The sequence below is a fragment of the Protopterus annectens genome, chromosome 12.part0 (genome assembly GCF_019279795.1).
Source record: "Protopterus annectens isolate FY-2018-M chromosome 12.part0, PAN1.0, whole genome shotgun sequence".
In the NCBI taxonomy this organism is placed as follows: Eukaryota; Metazoa; Chordata; order Ceratodontiformes; family Protopteridae; genus Protopterus; species Protopterus annectens.
The window spans coordinates 1294703222-1294727913 of record NC_056746.1 but is presented as its reverse complement, the minus strand read 5'-3'; the positions used below and the strand labels follow the sequence as shown (position 1 = coordinate 1294727913).

General features: G+C 44.5%; 1 protein-coding gene across 1 annotated transcript in view; it reads right to left on the bottom strand.

Moving 5' to 3' along the window:
• TM9SF4 (transmembrane 9 superfamily member 4) overlaps positions 1–24692 on the bottom strand; it is a gene marked incomplete in the record, with an annotated part of 2004758 nt that overhangs the window by 126125 nt on the left and 1853941 nt on the right. Inside the window, 1 exon segment of the mRNA XM_044090345.1 lies at positions 8607–8696. Coding sequence (XP_043946280.1) covers positions 8607–8696 — 90 coding nt within the window.

Here is a 24692-nt window from a genome sequence, read left to right as displayed (position 1 = left end):
TGCCCCTAGCATCTCCTTCTCTGGTCATCCCCTATACTCCAGGTAGAACCCTCACGAGCTGTAACCAACACCACCAGGAAACTTTTAAGCCCCAAAATAACACTGGCCAAAACTGGGACAAGCTTCCTCCTGACATTAAAAAAATAACACATGAATTTAAAAAGGCTCTCAAACAATATCTACGCAATACCTTGACTTGTAACTAACTCCTAGCCAATCTCAAACACTGACATTGCTAACATACACTACACTGATGTTGTACAATGTCAACTGTTCAACTGTATGATGCTGACTCTGAGTAGCTTGTAAATAATTTTCTTTACTGTTAATTTTTTTGCCGACTTTATATTTTGTAAATTCTAAATTACTGATCCAGTGTTTCAAGCAAGTGCTCTGTGACATAACTAGTCTCAATATCATGGACACTGCTTCTCCTCACTGTACTCATATTGTAGAGTACATAGGCTTATTACTGCTTCAAGCAAGCACATACGGTTTTACTTACTGTGTTTTATTCACTCATATGTACTTTTTTGTTATTCACTATTATTTATTCATGCTATTGTGGAGCTTTTCTCCTTGGGCCTCCGTTGAAAATGAGATTTTGCTCAGTTAATCACTCCCGGTCAACAAATGTCAAATAAATAAATAAAAAAAATGTAAACTCACAAAAAAAATGAGAGAAGATAAGAACCCCAACGAGGCACTTATAAAATGGCTTAGTAACTAGCCCAGAAGAGTGTTCAGACATACATTCAATGATGGCGACAGCACTGGCAGCAAAGTTGTTCTGAACTATGTACATCCGTACGTCACCTTTATGCACAGGGAGAATACGAGTGACTTACGCATTCTGAATGGTTTTCAGTGGTAGTGGGATGTAGTTCCATTGTTCAGCTACAGTATTTGAACAGAGTCACCCACAGTATTACATTATTTTGCTTACAATGATTACTGATTTATCTCGAATGAAAATTTCTACTGGGTCAGTAGTGGAATCAAATCATTAAGGGCCGAGCAATTTTCTGATTTGCACAGAAGTCTGTGTATTATACTTATCGTAGATTCAGGTAGGTGATGTGGTAGTTCTAATTAGTTTAATGCTCTAAGGGCTAGGCAGCGGTGTGTTTGCTGCATTTTACTGTAAACTCTGCCTCTTTATTACAATACTGCTCAAGTTTGGACAGTTGTTAAGACTTGGTCAGTGAAGACTGGGGCAGCACAGAGGAGAGATGGCAAGAAACAGAAGTCATACATCTGGCTGTGTCAGTGAGGTAGGTTTTTGTGCTATATACTGTACCCAGGTTTTAGACAAGTTTTTTAGTCATTTGTGATACATGGTAGTCAAAGCTCAACAGTAATTTTGTGTGATTTACTTGTTCTATCACGGTGTTGTTGGCAGAAATGATAATGGACAGTGTTGTTTTGGCAGAGATGTGTTTTGGGATGAAGAGTGTAATTTAATTTTTAATGTTTAGAAGCAGTTGTGAATTATTTAGCCATGTTTCAATCAATAAGGATTGGAGTTTAGACAGATTTGAGAGAGCATATAAAGGTCAGCTCATCAATGTACTGAACTAGGGTGGCATCTTTTGTAGAAATGTTGTGGTTATTGCTGAATATGTTGAAAGGTATGCGGCCCTAGTACAGATCCTTGAAGGACACCAATAGTTACTTGTAAGAAGGTGGAGATTCATTCATCCATTTCACTGCTTGTGCTCTGCTTCCCAGGTTGCTACTGTATCACTGCAGTGAAGAGATGGTTAGCTCTAAGGATGACGGTTTATTTAAGGGCTTCTGGAGGAATACAGTATCAAAAACTTTTGATAAGCCTAGAAAGATGGTAGAGACCAGGCTCCCAGCATTTCCGTGGGTGTTGACAGAAGTTGTACTGTGATGGGGAAGGAAGCCATGTTGAGAATCTGCTTACAAATACAATAAGCCAGGCACTTTCTATATGAAAAAGTAAACTTGGGCTTCTAATCTATAACAGCACAGCATTTCAAGTTCCCAAGCTGACATTGCTACTAGTCTTTTTTTTGGAATCCAGTGCAGGAAAGCATCAATCTGACATTGTTAATCCTCATTCATTCCTTACGTGTGGGTAGTCTGTTCCGACCTCGGAACCGAGCCTGCCATCTTCCATGCTCACACCAGCAACAACTCTCGAGCTAAACTCTTACCTAGAATTCCTCTCTCCCTGCTAGCTCAGATTTCGTTTGCCGCGTCGCCATTCGGTCGTGTCAAGCTACTTCTCTTGAGCTAAGTACAATATTTTTCATCATACCCAAGTTCTAAGACAGATTGTTTTCACAAAAAGTCATTAGATAGTTCTCTTACCTTATCACATTTTGCGACAACCCTTTTTCAATCCTTTTCAACTCTTCTTCTCTTCTTACTGTGAGGTAATTCCTTTTTTTACCATCGTTGGTAAACCCCTTTCCTTTTTACCTTTGAGTGTTTCTTGTACCATTACTGGTATTTTTCTGGTTCCTCCTCCTTTCTTTCTAACCATGGAAGATAAAAAAAAGGTAGTCCAGGGTTTAAAAGATGTTTGGATTGTGGCTATAAATTACCTACTTCAGATGGACATTCCCGGTGTGTCTACTGCTTGGGTAAGCCTCACTTATCAGTTGACCTGCCTTGCGGGATTTGTAAGAATTTTTCTAACAGGACATTAATTGAAAGGAAAAATAAATTAATATTGAAGGGGTTACTAAAATCTCCCTTTTCAGAGGCTATTTCTGGGTCGGAGGCTTCAACCCCTCCAAGATCCCATAAGAAAAAGAGTGATGAACAAAAAAAGGCCAAGTCTCTTCCTTCGTCCCCAGCTGGAGAATCTCAGGAACCGAGACCTAAGAAAGCTAAGCTTTCTAGTTCGGATTGGACTTCTTCGGCTCCAGCGCTTTCGGTGCCTAGATCTTTGGCACCAAAGCCATCGGCGCCATCTGCGACTTCGGCACCGACTAATGTGCCCCATACCGCATCGGTACCAAGGAGCTCCTCTGTTTAGACTCCCTTACCGGCACCGACTGTTCAGTCAATGCAGACTGTTACGATGTCGATGTATTTTTCAACGCCCATTCCTATTTCGGCTCTGACAACTTACCCGGCAATGACTACCCTCTCAGTACTGACCATTTCATCACTGATGTCTTCGGTTCAGGCCTTAGTGCCGACAACCACTTTGGTACTGACCTTGTCATCGGTGCAGACCATGCCTTCCGCACCAATGATTTCCTCGGTGCAGACACCAGTAGTTCAGACCATTACAGCTCCGTTTTCGGTGCAGACCCCCCCCCCCGTGGTGGGCACTGAGCTTGCTTTGTCCTTGGATAGACCTGACTCTCCCTCGGCCATGTCCATGAAATCCAGTAGAATACTCTCTGAACACGATGTGTTGCATCTTGTGGTTCAATTGCTTTTGGCCAGAGGTATCCCTCCCCCCAGGACCTATCCTTCCTCGGGAGGTGATCAGCCTTTACCAAAAGTCCCTACTTATTCTCCTCCTTCATTGCGTTTGAAGCACCTTGATATAGCAGTCTCCCCCCCACTACAGTTCCGTTTATGGACCTAAGGAGCCACAGTTGCCTTTGTGGCAGGAGTCTTGCCACTGCCCAGGATGTCAACCGTGCCGTACATACCTTAGCATTTCACAGCCATCCAGGGACTGCGGGTCGGCAGGCTGAGCCTCTTCGGTTAGGGGTTACCCCTGCCGGGGGCCCCCACCCCTCTTCAGGAGGACCGGCCTTCCAGCTAATGGAGAAGGCTCTTGCATCAGTTGGCAACCCTGTGCTATCATTCTCCCTGCCCTCCTCTGGACCGCAATGCACACAAGCCACTCCTAATGGACACTGGGCGCAAGGACCTCAGGACATAGTGGACACCAGGTGCAAGGGCCTCAGGACATACTCCCACAGGAGACCCCTTTTGCGTCATCTTCTCTAGCTTCTCCCACTGAGGAAGATCGTAAGAGCTCATGCAAGAGGAAGCACATGGACTCCACAGCAAAGTTCCTTACTGAAGACACAAACTTTGATGATGGGGAAAGGTCCCCTTGATCACCCTCTGAGGTATCCTATGGCGATATCCTTGAAATCATTAAACAGAGAGGTGATTGGCAGCCTTCTAACCCGATCTCTGAAGAGTCTGTGTTCCTGCAGGCCGACAAACTTGTCTGACTCGTCGTGCAGCGTGCGTGGAAGGCTCCTGACATCGTTGAGGCCATTTCCCAGGGGCCAGATAAAATTTTGTCCCCTCCTGCTAGTGATCCCCATTAGTCCAATGGCCTTCCTGTAGATGCCTTGGTGGTGGCGGCTGCAACTAAAAAGGACCTGGCGGAAGAAAGCCAGACTGCTCATCCGCCCAACAGAGAGTCACGTGCTCTGTACAGAATAGGGAAACCGTACCTTTGCATCAGCAACCTTTGCAGTCAGGTCCCTGAACTATATGGCATATTTTACAAGGCTTCAAAGAGACTTAATTTCTGAGCTCTCTGAAACCTTGGCTGGAGCTGTGTCTGATAAGGTCCGTGACAAAGTGGCCTCTCAGCTAGCCACCATCAAATCGATATCTAACTCCTCCATGTACCTGAAATCTCACGCATCAGAAGGAGCAGCTAGAGCGGCAGGTTCAGGCATTGTTTTGAGACGCCATGCCTGGATGCGCTTGTGTGATTTCGCATAACCCTTCAAGGCTTCCTTTCTCAATGCTCCCATTGAAGCCTCTTCGTTGTTCAGACCCAAGGTTAAAAACACACTGGCTAGATGTGAACAGGATGGTAAGACCCTTTCTGCTGTGGGTGTTCGTTATTCTTCCCCTCAACGGGTTTTCTCCAGAAACCAGAAGAGTGGGAAAATATGGCACAAAAAGTCTCAAGGTTTTTTCCGTGACACACAGGCCGAGTTCTCCCCTAGAGGCAGAGGGGGAAACTCACAGGGAAGATGCCCCTTTCAGGGCAGAGGGGGTCCGCGTAACCAGGGATTCTTTCCCTGGCCAATAATACCAGCACTCCTGAAGAGTGGCCCAACTGCTTTCCTCTGGAAGTGGTTGGGGGTTGTTTCTCTTTGTACCCTTCTGCCTAGCTAACCATTACCACCGATTCTTGGGTACAAAGGATAATAACCAGAGATTATCATATCCCTTCGACCTTTGTCCCACTCCCCAAACAAGTTTACCTGACATTCCACCCAGTCAAAGGGAAGAAGCAGCATTAGAGATTTCAAAGCTGCTAAGAAAGAGAGTCATCCAAATAGTCCCTCCAGACCAGACAGGATCCGGATTCTACTCAAGACCAATTTTGAATCTCAGTTTGTAAAGGTACAGAAATTCCGGATGGTCACAATACAGTCTATCCTTCCGCTTTTGGAAAAAGATGATTGGATGTGCTCGATAGATCTTCAAGATGCGTACTACCACATAAAAGTGGACAGAACATCAAGAAGATTTCTTCGCTTCCGTGCGGGAGCCAGTCATTACCAGTTCAGAGTACTGCCCTTCGGATTCTCTACAGCCCCAAGGGTGTGCACAAAGTGCATGGCAGTCATCACAGCTCACTTGCGACTACAAGGATTCCAGGTGTTTCCATACCTAGAACGACTGGCTCATCTCCGCTCCCCACCAGACATCTACTGGAAGAAGCCCGAGCATACTCGCTTCTCAATGCAGAAAGGCTAGGCATAACCATAAACTGGCAAAAATCTAATCTCACCCCATCTCAGTCCACAGAATTCATAAGGGTCATCTTGAACACAAACAGTTGCACAGCATCCATTCCAGAACAGAATTGTAAGGATAAAGCAGCTACAATCCTTTCAAGGAAGAAATCCACAGCTCATTCTGTTCTCTAGCTGTTGGGTTCCTTGGCAGCCTCCATTACTACTGTCCCCCTGGCCAGGTTTCACATGAGGCTTCTACAATGGCTACTTCTCACCCAATGATATCCCTTTTCAGTACCCTCTTTCAGCCAAGATTCGGGTAACTCACAGGTGCAAGCAAGACTTAAATTGGTGGATGGCGCACAATCCGTCACAATGATCTCACCCCTTCTCCCCCTAACAGCCCAAGGCCACAGTGACCACGGACGCCTCCCTGATGGGGTGGGGGGGCTATTTCAAGGACAGACAGTCCAAGTACTTGGCCCAAAATGGAGGCCCATCTGCATATAAATGTTCTAGAGCTGAGGGCGGTGCTTCTGGCGTTGCAAGCATTCCACCCCGATGCCATCTGGGACTACTGCGATACATCCAGACAACATGGCGGTGGTCTGGTACATCAACAAACAAGGTGGAACCAAATCTTACCCACTTTGTCGGGAGGCCATGAGGATATGGCAATGGGTGATGGCTACCAACCGCTTTCTTCTAGCAACACACATTCCCGGGAGTTCCAATGTGATAGACAGACTCAGCAGGTGCATTCTACAACCGCATGAGTGGTTGGTCCCTGAATCCTTTGATAGTGGCGGAGATTTTCAACCGCTGAGGTCTTCCTTGCTGTGACCTTTTTGTGTCCCTGACCAACTACAAATGCAGCAACTATTTCACCCTGATTCCCCCTCCGGGACAGTCACCCAGGGACGCGTTAGTTGACGACTGGCCTTCGGGTCTACTTTATGCATATCCACCTCTCCCCCTCATTCCCTAGTTTCTGAAGAAAGCCCGCTGGTTGAAGAGCAGAGTAATCCTCATAGCACCATATTGACCTAGTCAGATTTGGTTCCCCTTCCTTTGGCCTCACCCGCTAGATCAACTGTGGATTCTACATCCAACCCTGGGGTTGATCTCCCATCCGCAGAATCTGATTCACCTCAATATAAACAACCTGAAGCTCACAGCTTGGCTCCTCCAATTCCTTTGATTGCTAGGCAGAATGATCTTTCCTTGCCAGTATGTATCATTCTTATTGCATCTCATAAGTCTTCCACCAGAATTACATATCTCAGCAAATGGAAAAGATTTACTATTTGGCTGAAAGAAAAACAGGTAGATCCTTTTTCAGCACCAGTGTCGATAGTACTGGAATATATGTATACCTTATTCCAATCTGGTCTATCTGTCTCTACCATTAGAGTTCATTTGGCCACAATATCTAATTTTCATGATGGTGTCCAAGACTCTTCCCTTAAGTCACACAAATTATGCAAGACTTTCATAAAAGGCATGAATCATCTAAAACCGCCTGTTAGAGAACCTACTCAACCATGGGACCAGTCATTAGTCCTACAAGCTTTGACAATGTCACCTTTCGAAGCAGCTTCTTCTTGTGACCTCAAATATTTGTCATGGAAAATCTTGTTTTTGGTCGCCATTACCTCTGCCAGACATATCTCTGAACTTCAAGCCTTATGCATCAAGAGACCATGTTTGATTTTTCATAGAGACAGAGTGTCATTGAGAACTAATCCTTCCTTTCTGCCAAAAGTGATCTCTGAAATGTCCATTAATCAAACCACTGAATTGCCAGTTTTCTTCCCCAATCATTCAGAGGAGAGTATTGCCTACATACCCTAGATGCTCATAGGCAAATTTGCTTCTACTTGAACAGGACTAAAGCTTCTCGTAAATCAGACCAGTTATTTTTGGCCTATTCTGGACCTAAATTAAGATGTACTGTTGCTAAGGTCACATTGGCTAAAATGGTTGAAAGACTGCTTAACCTTTATTTATAGAAAACGTAATATTCCTTTAACTACTACCATAAAGGTTCATTCTACAAGGTCAGTGGCAACTTCTGCTGCTTTCCATGCCAGAGCCTCCTTACATGACATTTGTGCAGCTGCAACTTGGGCTAGTCCTCATACCTTCGTCAATCATTACAAGTTGGATTTGGCCGCCAGGGGAAGAACATCTTTTGGTTCTATGGTGCTCAGGAATGTCCTTCCATGAGTGCCTCCACAGAATAAAGGTAGTTGAGGACTTTGTCCCACATATAAGGAAAGAACGAGGATTAACAATATCAGATAAAGAAGTTATGTCTTACCATAACATTCCATCTGTTTTGTTGATCCTCATTATGACCCTCCCTCCTTCCCCCCTTCAGTGGTTTTTAGTGGATCTCACCATCCGGTTCTGTTAGGTCATTTGACCAGAGGTAGCCTCTAACCTTCTTCTGACTTGCAAACTCAATCTGAGGGAGAGGGGAATTCTGGGTAAGAGTTTAGCTCGAGAGTTGTGGCTGGCGCGAGCTTGGAAGATGGCCGGCTCGGTTCTGAGGTCAGAACAGACTACCCACATGTAATGATTGAACGAGGATCAACAATACAGATGGAACGTTATGGTAAGACAACTTTTTCTGCATGTTATTTTCACAAGAACAGACATCAGAAAGAGCATCATATATTAATATTTCTCAAATTAAGATACAAGCCACTACTAACAAAGATAAAGGGAAACACCCAATGATGGAGTGGACCACTCTCCATTTACAGCAAACTGCAAGTCAACGTGTAGATGGGGCAGACTTCTTAAACCTTAATGGAATTAAAGAAAAAAAAAGCCTACCATGCTTCACTTCTACATACATGAAGTGCAACACAACATTTCATCAAAGACCAGCCACAATTACAGGCTTCTAATCATTACAGAAAAACAAGACCGCTACAGTACCTTGTTGACAAAATAAAATATAGCATATATCAGTACGTAGAAGGCAGATCCTCCAGACACCACAAATGTCCTCCACCACCATCTGTAATCCTAGAATTAAACAGAAATAATGGTTAATTTGTCTTCTAAGCAGAGGACTGTTGGGTTTATACATGGACCAAGTATGATTTACTAGTAAAAAATGCAGATAAAAATGAATGAGTGAAAACAAAACAATAGTAAAACTTAAAAAGTGAGTCTTTAAATATCTTGAAGTCACACTTGTTCCACTACATTCATGATAGCAACAAAATGTAGCCATTCTCTCAGTATTCAAGCATACAAACCAAATCATGCCTACAAGTCTGCTGAAGAAAACAATCATCTCTGTAGATGAAGATGTCTCATCAAGGACTTTGTGAATCCTACTTGTATCCCCACAGCCACTGGAAATTGCAAGCAGTTTCCCTTGTAACTTGCCCCTCTAAGTATCGAACAAGACTACATTATTTTTCTTCTACTGAAGAGCCAAGCAGTTTCCCTTGTAACTTGCCCCTCTAAGTATCCAGAGTAGAACCGACTGCCATCCCCAGCGGAGATTTAAAAGAACAAGACTACATTATTTTTTTGTCAGCACTGCAAATTCTACTGAAGAGCCAAGGCAGTTTCCCTTGTAACTTGCCCCTCTAAGTATCCAGAGTAGAACCGACTGCCATCCCCAGCGGAGATTTAAAAGAACAAGACTACATTATTTTTTTGTCAGCACGGCAACTTCTACTGAAGAGCCAAGGTGGTTCACATATTATTGTATCTCTCTGAGACTGCTGACCGCGGGTCCAAGGTACACCAAATTAACTTCCCTGAAGTACCTAATTCCTCCCATAACCTTAGCTGTATACTTTCATTCCAGATACGGAATATTATAATTCCAGCTAATATTTTAACTTTCACCTCAGGCTTTACAGCCAAGTTTACTCACCTAGCTGAGCTACAAACAGCTTAATTTGTTGAAGGTGTAGCCCCTTGTTGAAGGTGTAGCCACCCCCACCCCCAACACGCAGGGCGAGGTTTCAAATACACCTACCAAGAAAACAAAAAACCCGCCAATTTCAAATTTCTGCGTACCTTGACCCTGTCAGCAGCATCCTCAGCGCATTGGTATGTCTAAAATGAGCGGTTTCTCTCAAGTTATTTTAATTTAAACCTTGCATTGCTAAGTTATCTTAAGTTGTAATTTCACTCGCTACAAGAGTAGACAGTGTTCCTGATTCAGCGTGCAGACTATACTGATTGATAAAGCATATATACGGATTGTCTAAGACAACGCTAATAATTTAAGATGTATTAGCGTTACAGCCTATTTTCAAACTGCTCAGTGATCGCATCAAAGTGCATGCCTGTTCTACTACTATACAGTAGCTACCTCTCATGTAATGACCTCTGAGATTGGTTATAAATGTTAGTTAGCGTAACTAGAAACCTATGCATGTATTGAAGCTGGTCGATCCTCTAGTGGACAGCAACTATATTTGATAAGTGCTATGTGCAGTATTCTCTAGCTTACGACCTCAACTTAACCATTCCTTTCCTTATTTTCTCTTCTGGTCTTTCCAGGCAGTTTCCCTTGTAACTTGTCCCTCTAAGTATCCAGAGTAGAACCGACTGCCATCCCCAGCGGAGATTTAAAAGAACAAGACTACATTATTTTTTTGTCAGCACGGCAACTTCTACTGAAGAGCCAAGGTGGTTCACATATTATTGTATCTCTCTGGGACTGCTGACCGCGGGTCCAAGGTACACCAAATTAACTTCCCTGAAGTACCTAATTCCTCCCATAACCTTAGCTGTATACTTTCATTCCAGATACGGAATATTATAATTCCAGCTAATATTTTAACTTTCACCTCATGCTTTACAGCCAAGTTTACTCACCTAGCTGAGCTACAAAACAGCTTAATTTGTTGAAGGTGTAGCCCCGCTCCGTTCGCCCTCGCTTCGGGCTCTCTTTCCTCCCCCCCCTGCCCCTATTCCCACCCGCCCCCAGTACATCTGAATTTATAACCCCATAGCCACCCCCACACCACTCTCCTCCAATCATCTTCCCACTTCACAAATTAGCTCTCCTTATTCTAGTCACACCTACTCTTATAGCAACTACTCCCTCTAGTGGATCGCTAACATACTCTAAACCCAACCATCTCTTCCTCAAACCCCAATTCTACTACTGCTTGTGGACTTTGAAATTTCTATTCCCACAAACATGTGGTACTCCATACTAATACCCATCTTGCTAGCCCCATACCTCCTTACCTTATATGAAACACAACCTCTTGGAGGACTTCATGCCTCATATGGTCAGACCTGTAACCCTGATAATAAACACACCCACTTTACTCACACCAGTAATACCAAGCCACTGCTCACATCATACTCCTGTTCCCAACACACTTACCCTAGCAAAATTAGTCCCAGACTCAAACACTATAGTAAAATAATAGATAAACTTATGAAACTTATAACTAAGTTAAGACTCAACCTGTTAATTGACGGGGACATACACCCTAACCCTGGCCCTAACAACATAAATAAATCTTCTCTCCCTATCAGCAACCAAAGCTATACCCATACTATTCCTCACCTACCTAACTCTCTCCACCTGTCATCTCAACATCCGTAGTATTAATAACAAAGTGCATGAACTTCATGCACTCCTTGCTGATCTAGCCCCTGATATTTTGTGTCTCTCAGAGACCTGGTTAAAACCCTGTACTCCAGACAATGAAATACTCCCCCCTGGGTATAACATACATAGGCTGGACAGAGCAACCAGAAAAGGGGGTGGGGTTGCGGTTCTATACAAATCTGAATTGACTGTAACCACCGACATTATTCAGCCACCTCAGTCCAATAACTCTGAAATCCTAGCTACTAAACTGAAACTAAATAACAGCAAACACATCTATATAATCTGCATGTACATCCCCCCAGGCAACAATATAACCACACTTGAAGATATCCTATATTGGATATCCACCCACTACCCCAAGAGACCATAATTCTAGGTGACCTTAATAGTGACTGGAGCAACTGCTCCTCTGAAGCCCCTACCACCCACATTAACTTGCATTCTTTCAAGCAAGTCATTAACACCCCAACTAGAACTAGCAAGCCCCACCAGAAAGAAAGTATACTTGATTGGGTGCTCATAAATAATAACCATCCCAACATGTATACATATGGTACCCTCTCTGATAGTCTTAGTGATCATCATCTCACATACATAATTAGACATAAAATAACTAACCACAACCAATCACTACTAAGATATGTCAGAAACAAAATAATTTTGACGTAACTAAGTTCCAACTTGAACTAAAATCCTGCAATTGGTCAATGCTTAAAAACCTCCCTTAGATGAAGCAGTAATGTATTTTAACAAAAATTTCTGGAGATTCTAGACAGTCATGCTCCCATCCGCTCTAAAAAACAAAACCAAAACGGCACCATGGCTCTCGAATGAGACCAGGGTCAAAATTAAACTCAGAGACAAAGCATGGGCTCTAAGCCGAACTACAAAACTCCCTCAGGATCAAATAGTATACAGGCAACTAGGGAATGGACCAAAAAAACTTGTACTACTTGACAAAAAAAAATACTTCAGCAATCTACAGTCCTTTCACCAAAAAAACCCTCAAAAATTCTGGGCAGGACTAAATAATCTAATACACCCTGGAAAAAGACTACCCCTGTACCTCAGGCCCTCACTGACAAACCATCTGAATCTGTCGCAGATAGCTTTAATCGCTTTTTCACTGAGACCATACAAACCCTAGCAAGTAACTTGCCACCTAGCACATACAGCCCAAACTGCTCCACCTCTACTAATCTTCCACATTTCAGCTTCCAACCTATTGCCACCTCATTTATACACACCCTACTCAAAAGCTAAAACCTACCACTCTTGCAGCTGACCAACTTCCAGCTGAATATCTACAAAAATCATCTGACGCCATTGCCTATCCTATCTCAGTACTTATAAATCACGCTAACTGAAGCTACAATTCCTAATATCTGGAAAATCTCTTATGTCATCCCCTACACAAGGGGAGGCTCTACCAAATATCCAACTATAGGCCAATTGCCATACTCTCTCCCCTAGCCAAAATAATGGAAAAATGTATCCAAAAGCAATTCATGAACCATTTAATTAACAACCATCTCCTGGCAGATACACAACATGGCTTTAGACCTCACCATAGCACCACTACAGCCCTATTAGCCTTCTCAGACACCATAAATTCTTATCGCAATAATAACCATCTCTCCTCCGCTCTATTCCTGGATCTATCCAAAGCTTTTGATATGGTGGATCACCAACTGTTAATCCACTCACTAAGACCACTCTGTTTAGAACCCAAATCTCTTCAGTGGTTCGAATCCTACCTAAGTGGTAGACAACAAGCTGTACTCTGGCACTCAAAACTGTCCACCTTATTACCAACTAACCTGGGTGTCCCTCAAGGGTCTATTCTAGGCCCTCTGTTATTCTCCATCTTCATAAATGATCTACATACTGCTATTCCTAATGTCAACTGCATTCAATATGCAGATGTCTCAACTCTGATATGTTCAGCCACGTCCCCTGCAGAGTTACAGCTAAAGACCCAAACTACCTTTAACACTGTAGAAAACTGGCTATCCAACCACCGCTTACTACTAAACCCCAAAAAGACCAAAATGCTTATATTCTTACCTACACTAAAGTCCACCCCCATCAACTTCATAATTAAATCTAAAGACGGCACAATTATCTCTCCTGACCCTTCCACTAAACTTCTAGGTGTCACCATTGACACCCACTTAAAATATGACCTGCACGTCAACCACCTAATCAAAACCATTAACAAAAAACTAGGTCCACTGTATAGATTAAAGAACTTTTAACTCCCTAGCCAAGGTAGCCATTGCCCGTTCCCACCTTCTCTCTTCTCTTCTGTATGCATCACCTCTCCTTCTAAATAACAACAAGTCCAATCTAAATAAACTTACCACGTGTTATAATCACATTGCCAGATTTGCCACCGGCCTCCCTTTTAGGACACATCACTGCATTAACCTAACTCAGCTTGGATGGCTAGAACTTCCTAGTCTCGTGCTATACAACCAACTGATCATAGCCCACAAAATCATTTACACCCCTGATAACACTCCCTCACTCAAACCCCTAATCACCTTGTATAACAATCCACGTCCACTTCATTCCTCCAACAAGGTCCTCATGCAGACCTATAAAACCAACAACCAAGCTGGCGACTCCCTCCAATCAAACTCCCTAGGTAAGGCCTGGAACCTATTACCCCCTGAGTTAACCTCAATTTCTTCCCTGTCTCACTTCAAATCCAAGCTCAAACTATACCTGGGCTCAAAAAGGTCATGCTACTGTACTAAGCCTGGCTAATTCCTACACCAATATATATATTAGTTACCTATGTCCTTCCATCTAACTAATAATCTCATAGGATAGTATCATATAGTTCTAATAACTACATATTAAATGTTTTTTTTGCTGACTACTTCTTGTAAATGATATCCTTTAGCAAATTGTATTTCTTACTTTTTCTGTTAACCGAATTGTTTGTTGATTTTTTTGCCTTTTCTTATGTGTTGCAATGTACTACTCTTGGAGCTTTTCTCCCCGGGCCTCCGCTGAAAATGGACATATATCCAGTCGGACTATCCCGGTTAACAAATGTAAAATAAATAAAAATAAATAAAATAAAATCACTACTGGAAAGAAATTCTCTTTTGCTATAGTGTATGTTTATAAACAGGTTCTATACTAAAACAATGAAAAATCAAAATATCGAGCGCTGACAAGACTGAAAAATCAAAAACGTGAAATCTCTATTGTGGGGGGCTGCACCCCCCCCCCCCACTAAATACATATTCCTACTCCGAAATCGCACTACAGTGAGGAAAAGGCAAATATTCCTATCTTTACTGTAGTGCAATCCGAGAAAACAAGAAGTTCTGTACTCACAATAACGTTCGATGTATGTAGTCCATCTCGCCTCACATTCTTACCCGTGGGTTCGGAGCCGAATGTCTGCTCCGACTTGGCCAAAACTTTTCTACCTCAGTATCTTTCTATTGGCTGGGCTAAAATGGTATCCCATGCTGCACTGCTCTATATCCCCAGATCTAGTTTGCTGTGAACACCAGCACTCATTCTCCATGCATAACACCACCCAAGGAAAGGAAGAACAAACCAAGAATGACGGGAACGCTGAAACCAGACCTAATCTCCAAATCCTCCAGGAAGGGGGAAGGAGGGGGGGTAAGTAAGAAAGTGAGGCGAGATGGACTACATACATTGAACGTTATGGTGAGTACATAACTTCTTGATGTTATGTAGTCCAATCTCGCCTACATTCTTACCCGTGGGACAACGTCCCTAGAACCTAAATCCTGGGAGGCTCAGTGGAAAATACTCCTGAGCACTGTGGAACCAAAGGAAGACCTGCCCCTAGATACCACATCCAATTTGTAATGAGTAACAAAGGTGTGAGGAGATGCCCAAGTAGCCACAGCACAAATATCATCCATAGGCAATCTGGCTTGATAGGCTGTAGATGTAGATACATACAGAGTAGAGTGAGCCTTCACCGGGAACAGTAAATCTTTACCCCCCGAGGAATAAATGAAAGAAGTGCAACTGGAGATCCACCTGGACAGCATGACTTTGGAGACAGGAAACCCAATTCTGTTTTCCGAAAAGGAAACAAACTGATCAGATTTTCTGAGGTCTTTGGTTCTGTGCAGATAAAAACGTAATTGTCTGTGTACATCCAATTGATGAAATTTAAATTCTGCCTTGTTTGAGAAAGTGAAGTTGTGTACCTACCATAAATGTAGATGTTCGAGTGTATTCACTGTTGCAGTCATTACATTAGGGTTATCCTGCTGGCAGGCTACCCACAGTCAGCCTGAATTCCAAAGTCCTGGTCCGGCGTCGGTTGCTGTCGCCTCTTCCCTGACGTCAGTGCGCCAGGGGTATACAAGATGTAGCTGACGCCATTTTCTTCAGTTTTTCTTGCCCCAGAAGTCAGGTGCCCCCAAGAAGGTAGGCAATACATATTGCTTATAAAATCATACAGTAAAATAAAAACAATACCTTCATCTACAAGCAAATACACCACATAGGTTGTATAGGATAGAGAAGTATAGATAAGTCCCAGCAAAGAAAGGGGGATGGAGGGTGGGTAACCTGGACTGCAACAGTGAATACACTCGAACATCTACATTTATGGTAGGTACACAACTCTACTATGTTCGTTGTGTTTCAATGTTGCAGTCATTACACTTGGGTTGAATCCCAAAGCTGAGGTAGGGCGGCTGGGTCTAAACAGGATTAGGAGTGGCTATGAGGCCCTGCAGAACTGCAGTGGCAAAGCCTGCTCTGGATTTAGAGTAAAGAGGTAAGTGATAATGCTTGGTAAAGGTGTGCACTGAACTCCAAGTTGCAGCTTCCAAAATTTCCTCGGTTGGTACTCCTCTGAGAAAGGCTGCTGAAGTGGCTGCTGCCCTGGTAGAATGTGGCCTAATATTCTTAGGCACTGACTTGCCATGCTGTGCATAGCAGAAACAAGTACAGTGTCCTATCCATTTTGAAAGTCTGCTTCGAGATAGCCTTTCCTTGTGACCCTGCAGCATATGCTACAAACAGTTGCTCAGTTTTTCTGAAAGCTTTTGTTTTGTCCAAGCAGAAGCGTAGCTGCCTGTGTATGTCCAAAGAGTGCAGAAGTCTCTCCCCTTTATTCTGGGGATTTGGATAAAATGTTGGCAAATGAATGGTTTGGTTAAGACCCACACTGGATACTACCTTTGGCATAAATGTTGGATTTGCCCTTAGAGAAACCCTGTCCGGATGAAAAATGATAAAAGGTTCCACTGCCATTAATGCCTGTAACTCTGAGACTCTTCTTGCTGAAGTTATTGCTAGGAGCAGAGCAGTTTTCCATGATAAGAATTTTATATCAGCTGTATTGGCTGGCTCAAAAGGAGGAAGTGTGAGCTTTTCTAAGACAAAGTTGAGGTCCCATGTAGGTATCGGTGCTCTCCTTGGGGGGTCTTATGTTTTTTGCCCCTCTGAGGTACTGTCTTAGTAGTGGATGTGAGAAAATAGGAGGTTCCGTATTGTAATGAGCTGAAATGGCAGAGGCATGGATCTTAATTGATGAGAAGGAGAGGCCTTTGTCCAGCATCTCAGTTAAGTATTGTAAAATCTGAGGAATATTTGGAACAAGTGGTTCAAGTCCTTGTGCCTGGTTCCAAGCACAGAATCTCTTCCATTTTTCTGCATAAGATTTCCTGGTGCTGGGCCTCCTGGCTTCCAAAATGACATCCATAACAGCTTTAGAGAGAGGGGTGTTCTGAGTGTCTATATTATCTGCCATGCAGCCAGATTTAAGGTTCTGAGTTGGTTGTGCAGGATCTGATTGTTTTGTTGAGTCAGAAGATGAGGAATTTGAGGTAAAGTCCAGGCTGGGCCTTGAGACAAGCTCTTTAGGATTGGGTACCAGTGCTGGCGTGGCCAGTCTGGGGCAATCAGAATCATTTTTGGCTTCTCGTGTCTGACTTTTAGGAGCACCTTGGGAAGGAGAGGCAGTGGTGGAAAGGCATAAACTGTTAGGGTTTTCCAGCTGAATGATAGAGCATCCAATTTCCATGCTTGTGAGTGATAAGTCCTTGTGCAGAATCTCTGTAGTTGGCAGTTTTGAGGGGAGGCAAAAAGATACATGTCTGGGCATCCCCGTTTCCTTGTTATCATGCTGAAGACCTGTGGATTTAGTTTCCACTCGTGAGGGTCCATGAGGTTTCTACTTAGTTCGTCTGACAGAGTATTTTTCTTTCCTGGCAGGAATTGTGCCTGCAGATGTACTTGATAGGTCAGTGCTGTGTTCCACAAAGTCATGGCTTGCTGCAGAGGGGGTAGGAATGTGTGCCCCCTTGCTTATTTATGTACCACATAACTATGATATTGTCCATTTTTAGTAATAGTTGTCCTGGATGTAGTAGATCCTTGAAGGCTGTCAGGGCATTCTGTACAGCTAGCATCTCTCTTTGATTGATGTGAACATGCATTTGGTCTGCGGCCCACGTGCCCTGAATACATTTTCCTGCCATGTGTGCCCCCCAGGCATAATCCGATGCATCTGTTGTTAGTGTCAGCCTGGCTGTGGGTAAAGTGAAAGGCTGTTGTGGTGACAGGCCAGTGCCCACCATCGAAACTCCTGTTGCAGGCAGAGAATAAGAGCTATTACTGCTTCCAGGCTGTGGCAAGAGTCCAAACACTTTTTAGATACCATTGTAGCTTCCTCATATGCAGTCTTGCATATGGAATTAGCAGGATGCCATGAAGCCAAAAGCCTGCAGAATTTTTTTTGCAGGTAGCTGGGTCTTTGTTGCCATCATTTGAAAGTAATGAGTCAGTTGCCTTTGCTTGTCTGGCGTGAGATAAGCCATCTGGGCAGTTGTATTTAAGCTTGCACCCAAGAATATTATATCTTGAGAGGGCACTAGTTTTGATTTCTTTTCGTTTACTGTGTACCCTAGGCAAATTAATAATCTTTTTACAAACGCCAGATGCTTTAGTAGAATGTCTGCTCTCTGCTTCAATAAGGCAGTCGTCCAAGTGGGGATATATTTGAATTCCTTTTTGTCTGCAAAATGCAATTACTGGTGCCAGGCATTTTGTGAAGACGCTGGGCGCAGAAGATAAGCCAAAGGGCAGTGCAGAGAATTGGTAATGCATTGAGCTAGCTACGAATCTGAGGTATCTTCTGCAAGATTGTCTGATTGGGTCATGCACGTATGCCTCGTTGAGGTCCAAAGTAACTAGCCAAGCCTTCTTGCCCAGCATGGGTAGAAGGTGCTGCAGTGTCAACATTTTGAATTTTGGAACATCCAGGAAAGTATTTAGAATCGACAGGTCCAGTATTGGTCTCCAGGCTTTGTCCTTTCTGGGTACCAAGGAAAGTCTTGAGTAAAATCCTTGCCCCTGTTCTTGCTGTGGTACTTTTTAAATAGCTCTCATGTCCATGAGAGCATGAATTTGTTTTTGTGCCTCTGCCCATTGATTTTGTGGCAGGTCTGGCATACCTTTTGACCTTGGTAGGGTGTGAAAGTGGAACGTGTAACCCTGAGAAACAATATTCAGTACCCATTTGTCCTGGGTGATCATGTGCCAATTTTGTGAGAAAAGTGCTAGTTTACCCCCTAAGGGTCCTGCCAAAAGGTAAGTGCTTGGCATTTGTAGAGGGAAGTCATTGGGACTGTTTCCTATAAGGTTGTGATTTGTCTTCTCTGCCTTTGGGGGCTGAAACACCCCATTGTTTAGGTCTGTATGAGCCTTGGGGCTGAGATCTGCCTCTTGGGCATCTGTATCTGCCTCTTTGTGGCCTGTCTGACACTGGAAAGGACCAATTTTTAGAAGGCCAGTTCCTGCTAAATCTAGGTGGCTGAACCTGTAAGAAATCCTTTACTGTCTGCATTGATTTTGCTTTATCCTCCATTTTCTAACACCTCTTCTGCCTTAACACCAAACAAAGTATCATGCTGTAATGGAGCATCCAATAATTTTGCTTTAACATGATCAGGTAAACTTTGTTCTTTTAACCAAGCATGCCTTCGAATGACAGAACCTGTAACTGCAGCTCTGCAAGAAGCCTCTAATGAATCAAAGCCACATTGCAAAGTATGCTTTCCCACTTGTTCAGCTGTATGCAATAAATCCTGCATTTCCTTATTGTCTGGACATTCTGAGCTTGTACGCATTTTCTGTTTTAGCAAAGATATTAGGTATTGTTGATATTTAAACATGTGAAACTGGCAGTTTAAAGCCCTTACAGCTAAAGTAGCAGAAGTGTAAACTTTTTCCCCCCATCTATCCAGAGCTCTAGAATATCTATCAGAGGGAACAGGGTTTTTTGCAGTGGAAGCCTTGATCCCTTTGGGACCCTGAGAAATTGTTTCTGGGTCAGCAGCAGGGTTTTTATAAAGACATTTATGAGAGTCTGGGACCCTGTAGTACCTATCTGGCTTGACTGGTGCAGGGGATAAAGAATCAGGAGACAAACTGGACTTAGAAAAAACATAATCAACAATATCTAGTACAGGGGGGATAGCAAGGGGCATGTGCTGGGGCAGCAAAAGAAAGTCCCTGAGCCTTTTCTTGGATTCTGAAAAATCCTGGCTCTCCCAGTGGAAATGCTCCCTCATGGTGTGCAAGGTTTCCCCAAAAGAGTAATCCTCAGGAGGAGAGGCTGAAGGGATAGATTCTTCAGTGTCAGAGTCCTCATAGGGAGGAAGAGAATATCCCTGTTCTGAAGAGGAATCAGAAGAAATAGAAACCTGGTCAGAGGAGTCATAGTCAGTGTCTTGCCTAGGCCTTTTATCAGGAGGGGGATGGGAACCCCCTGATCAAAGTAATTAGGTCCTCTGCCATTTTAAGCATCTGTTTCTTTGGCATGGATGACTGTCCAGGAGAATGCTGTACTTGTTTCTTTGTCTTTAATGGTGTTTTTGACTTTGCCTTGGCTGCCTTGATAGTAAGCTGTGTAGGTCTGAAAACACCCTCAGAAGCCGATGCCTGCTCAGCGGCTGTGGACCCAATCTGAGGGAATAGTTTCCATAGGCCCAATACCTTGAGTTTCTAGAGGCCTAGTTGTCTCCATGTGGGAGTCGGAGGCAGCCTGTGGCTCTGAGGCGGGTGTCAGGGGCTGCGAAAGCACCTCACTGAGAACCGGCGACTGGCCTAGAAGAGGCTTCGTCGTCGGTTTTGGAACTTAGATGCCTGTCCTTTTTTTTGTCTTTGCATTTTTTATGAATTCTAGTCATCAGTTGTTCCGACGGCATTATGTAGTTAAACCTTCGGCCAAAGTAATGTAAAGGAAAATCAAACAGACGCTTAATAGTGCGTTGGTTGAATCTAGCACAAAACCGACAACTAGCAACGTCATGGTCAGGGCCTAGGCAAGGAATACAGCAAGAGTGAAAATCCTTATGAAGTATTTGCTTCCCAGAAGAAATACAATTGTTAACTTTTACTGACATCGGTCTGGAGCAATAAAAAGTTTCCCCAACGGGGTACTTAGCTTTATTGAAGACTTCGGTTCTGAAATTCAATTTAGAAAATCAGGAGTCGGCCGACCGGCACTTGCGAACTGCTTTTGCTTCGGGCACCGCGTGGCAAGAAAGACTGAAGAAAATGGCGTCGGCTGCATCTTATATACCCCTGGTGCACTGACGTCAGGGAAGAGGTAACAGCAACAGACGCCGGACCAGGACTTTGGAATTCAGGCCGACTGCGGGTAGCCTGCCAGCAGGATAACCCTAGTGTATTGATTGCAACAGTGAAACACGAACATCTGGGGAAAAAACACTGGCAACTCAATAGATTGATTAAGGTTACTAACTGACGCCACTTTGGGAAGAAAGGAAGGTTGGGTCTGAGAGAAACCCTGTCCTTATGAAAAATCAAATAAGGGGGTTTGACTGATAAGGCTTGAAGCTCTGAAACGCGTCTGGCTGACGTGATGGCTACTAAAAAGACAGTCTTCCAAGTTAAGAATTTTAAATGATGGTTGCAGGCACAAAGGGGGATGAAGTAAGAGCCTGTATAACAAAGTTTAAATCCCAAGGCATGACAGGTTCCAATACCGGAGGACGAAGTAACAGAGTGCCCTTCAGAAAAGCCTTACAGAGTCTATGAGCCAGACTAGGCTCGTTTGCGACATGAAAGGTAGAAATCGCCACCAACTGGACTTTAATGGTTGCGGCCGCTGAACCCTGGTTAAAGAGCATAGACAAAAACTCCAATACAGACGAAACTGGAGCCGTGTAAAGGTCAATCTTTTGGGTGTGAGCCCCGATTGAAAACCTCTTCCATTTGCTGTAATAAATCGTCCTGGTGGAAGGCTTATGAGAGGAAGATAAAATATGAACCACCTCCGGAGAGAAATGATGAAGCCTAACTAATGACGGAAGTGGAGTAGCCAGGCTGTCAACCGGAGAGTCTAAAGAGAGGGATGGTGCTGCCCTGACATGTGTGTCAGTAAGTCTGTTTGTGTGTCCAGAATCCAAGGAGCGTACATGAGATAGGGATGGAGAATGGGGGAACCAAATTTGACGAGGCCAGTGTGGGGCAATCAGAATCATTCTGCTTCCCAAGGCTTGCGCTCTTTGAATAACCTTTGACAGCAAGGGAACCGGGGGGAAGGCATATAGTAGACCGTAGGGCCAATCGTGGACTAGAGCGTCCCTGGGTGACTCCCCCTTTGGGGGGGGATCAACGTGAAGTAGCTGCTGCATCTGGCTTTGAGGGGGCTGGAAAAAAGGCTGCAGCAAGGCTGACCCCACCTGTGGAAGATCTGTTCTGCAACTTGACAGTTGAGGGACAACTCGTAAGGCATCAGAATAGCTCTGCTTAGCCTTTCTGCAATCACATTGGACTTCCCCGGAATGTGCGTTGCCACCAGAAAATGTTGGGAATTCACTGCCCACTGCCACACTCGCATGGCCTCTATGCAAATGGGACAGGACTTGGTTCCTCCCTGCTTGTTCAGATACCACACCACTGACATATTGTCTGAGTGGATTGCAATAGTCCCGAGAGGAAGAAAGCTCTGAAGTGCTTGCAACACTAGTAGCACAGCTCTCATCTCCAGAACACTGATATGCAGATGCATCTCGTGCTCTTGCCATGTGCCTTGGACTGTCCTGTCTAGATAATGCCCCCCCCCCATCTGGGAGGCATCCGTGGTCACCATGGCAATCGGGGCGTAGGAACGAAGGGCTTTCCTGCATTCAGGTTGTCGGTACAAAGCCACCAACTGAGATCCTGTTTGCACCTGTCCGTGAGTAGAATAGGGTAAGAAAGTGGAAGATGGAGAGACCACTGGGCAAAAAGTAGCCACTGAAGGAGTCTTATATGCAACCTTGCCAGAGGGACTAACATAATTGTCGCAGCCATTGCCTCCAATAGTTGGAGGATCCATCTTCTCTTTGCTCTTCTCAGGGGGAGCACAAGGCATGAACTTGTTTGTAGGACTCTGATTCTTTCCTGTGGTAGAAACGCCCGCATGAGGATGGTGTTTAGTTCTGCGCCTATAAAAGTGACATGCTGTGAGGGCAACAAGGCAGATTTTTCCCAGTTCAATGTGATGCCCAGCTGTTGACATAGGTTTATAGTAGCGTCCCTGGTCTGAATTAGTAGATGCCTGGTGGTGGCAGTAAGGAGCCAGTCGTCCAGATATGGAAACACTTGTAATCCCTGAAGTCTCAAGTGAGCAGCCACCACTGCCATGCATTTGGTAAACACCCTGGGGGCTGTGATGAGACCAAAGGGCAGGGCTCGAAACTGAAAATGACTGGCTCACAGCCGGAAGCGTAGCTGACTTCTGGATGCCATGTCCATCTTGATGTGGTAGTAAGCATCCTTGAGGTCGATGGAGCACAGCCACACTTCTTTTCCCAACAATGGGAGAATAGACTGCAATGTGACCATTCGGAACTTGGACTTTTGCACGTGGGTGTTCAAATGGCTGAGATCTAATATGGGTCTCAGGTCCCCTGTCCTTTTTGGCACCAAAAAGGATCTTGAGTAAGTCCCTAATCCGATCTGGTCTGAGGGGACATGTTGGATGGCTCCTTTTTCTAGCAGCTTTGAAAGTTCTGAAGCTGCGTAATATCCCTTTGACTGGGTGGAACTTCCAGGATTTTCTTGATCGGAGGGGGATCTGATGAGAAGGGGATGACATATCCTCCAGAAATTATTTGTAGAACCCAGTGGTCCTGGGTGATGTGTTGCCAGGCCTCCAGGTATAACGGGATTCGACCCCCGAATGGCTCCAGAAACACACAGTCGGGCCTCCCATCAGGAGCGGTGGTAGGGAGAACCACGAAAGGAATCGCGGTCTCCCAAGTTGCGGGGGCCTCCTCTGCCTCTAGGGCGGTGTCTCCCTGAATAACCACCCCATCCTCTGCCTCTGGAGGGGGGCTCACATTGTGCACCAGGAAAAAAACTCCGATTTCTTGAACCACATTTTGCCCCCACTCTAGGGCTTGGGATAAGGCCTAAAGGGAAGTGAAAAATGGACTCTTACAGCAGACAGAGTTTTTCCCTCCTGCTCGCACCTGGTGAAGGTGTCTTTCACCTTGGTTCCGAACAAAGAGGAACCAACGAAAGGGACGTTGGTGAATGAAGACTTGAAGGCCTCCGCGAAATGACAAAGGCGCATCTAGGCCCGTCTCCTAAGAGTAACTCCTGAACTTGCTGCCCTACTCGTTCCATTGGCTGCATATGAGATCAGCCTCATGGAAGAGTTAACAATGGAATTGAGGGTAGACATCTGAGCGTTAACAGTCTGGGTCACGGTCTCAGAAACATTACCCGTGAGAGTATCTCCAAGCTCCTTGAGGAGATCTCTCTGGAGCCGTGCAAAGTGAGATACGTAATTCAGTGACCGTAAGGTAAAGGTCACTGAAGAAAGGGTACACTTTCCGTACCGGTCCATGGTTCTAGACTCCTTGTTATGAGGATGGACGGTGGAAGAAGTCTTGGCTAATTCTTTGAGTGGCCGCTGCCACCACCATGGCATCCACAGGACTCCATTGGACAGAAATTCCTTACCAGGAGGAGCAGACAAACATTTATTGGGTCTCCTGAGGACTGGTTCCACAGAGTCAGGGGTCTCCCACACCCTTCGGCAAACCAAATCCAAAAGCTCGAAGGGTGGAGATACCCCAGGAGGTGGAGGGCTGAGCACCAAAGGCCTTCAGGAAGACAGACTCCTCCTTGGAGGGGGCTTTGGATGGCCAGTCACCTCTGTTTCAAAATTTCTAGGATGTCATAGAAAAACATCCTCAGTGGATGACTTGGGGGACTCCTCCGATTCCTCGAGGTCGGTGTCCGATGTGAGAGACTCATCCTGGGAATCTATGTTCTTCCTCTTGCACGTCTTCTTTCTGGGTGGCTCCTCAGGCAAAGACTCTGAGGGGCCCACAGAAATGTGGGGACCACTCATGGGGGTACCGAGGCCTTTGGGC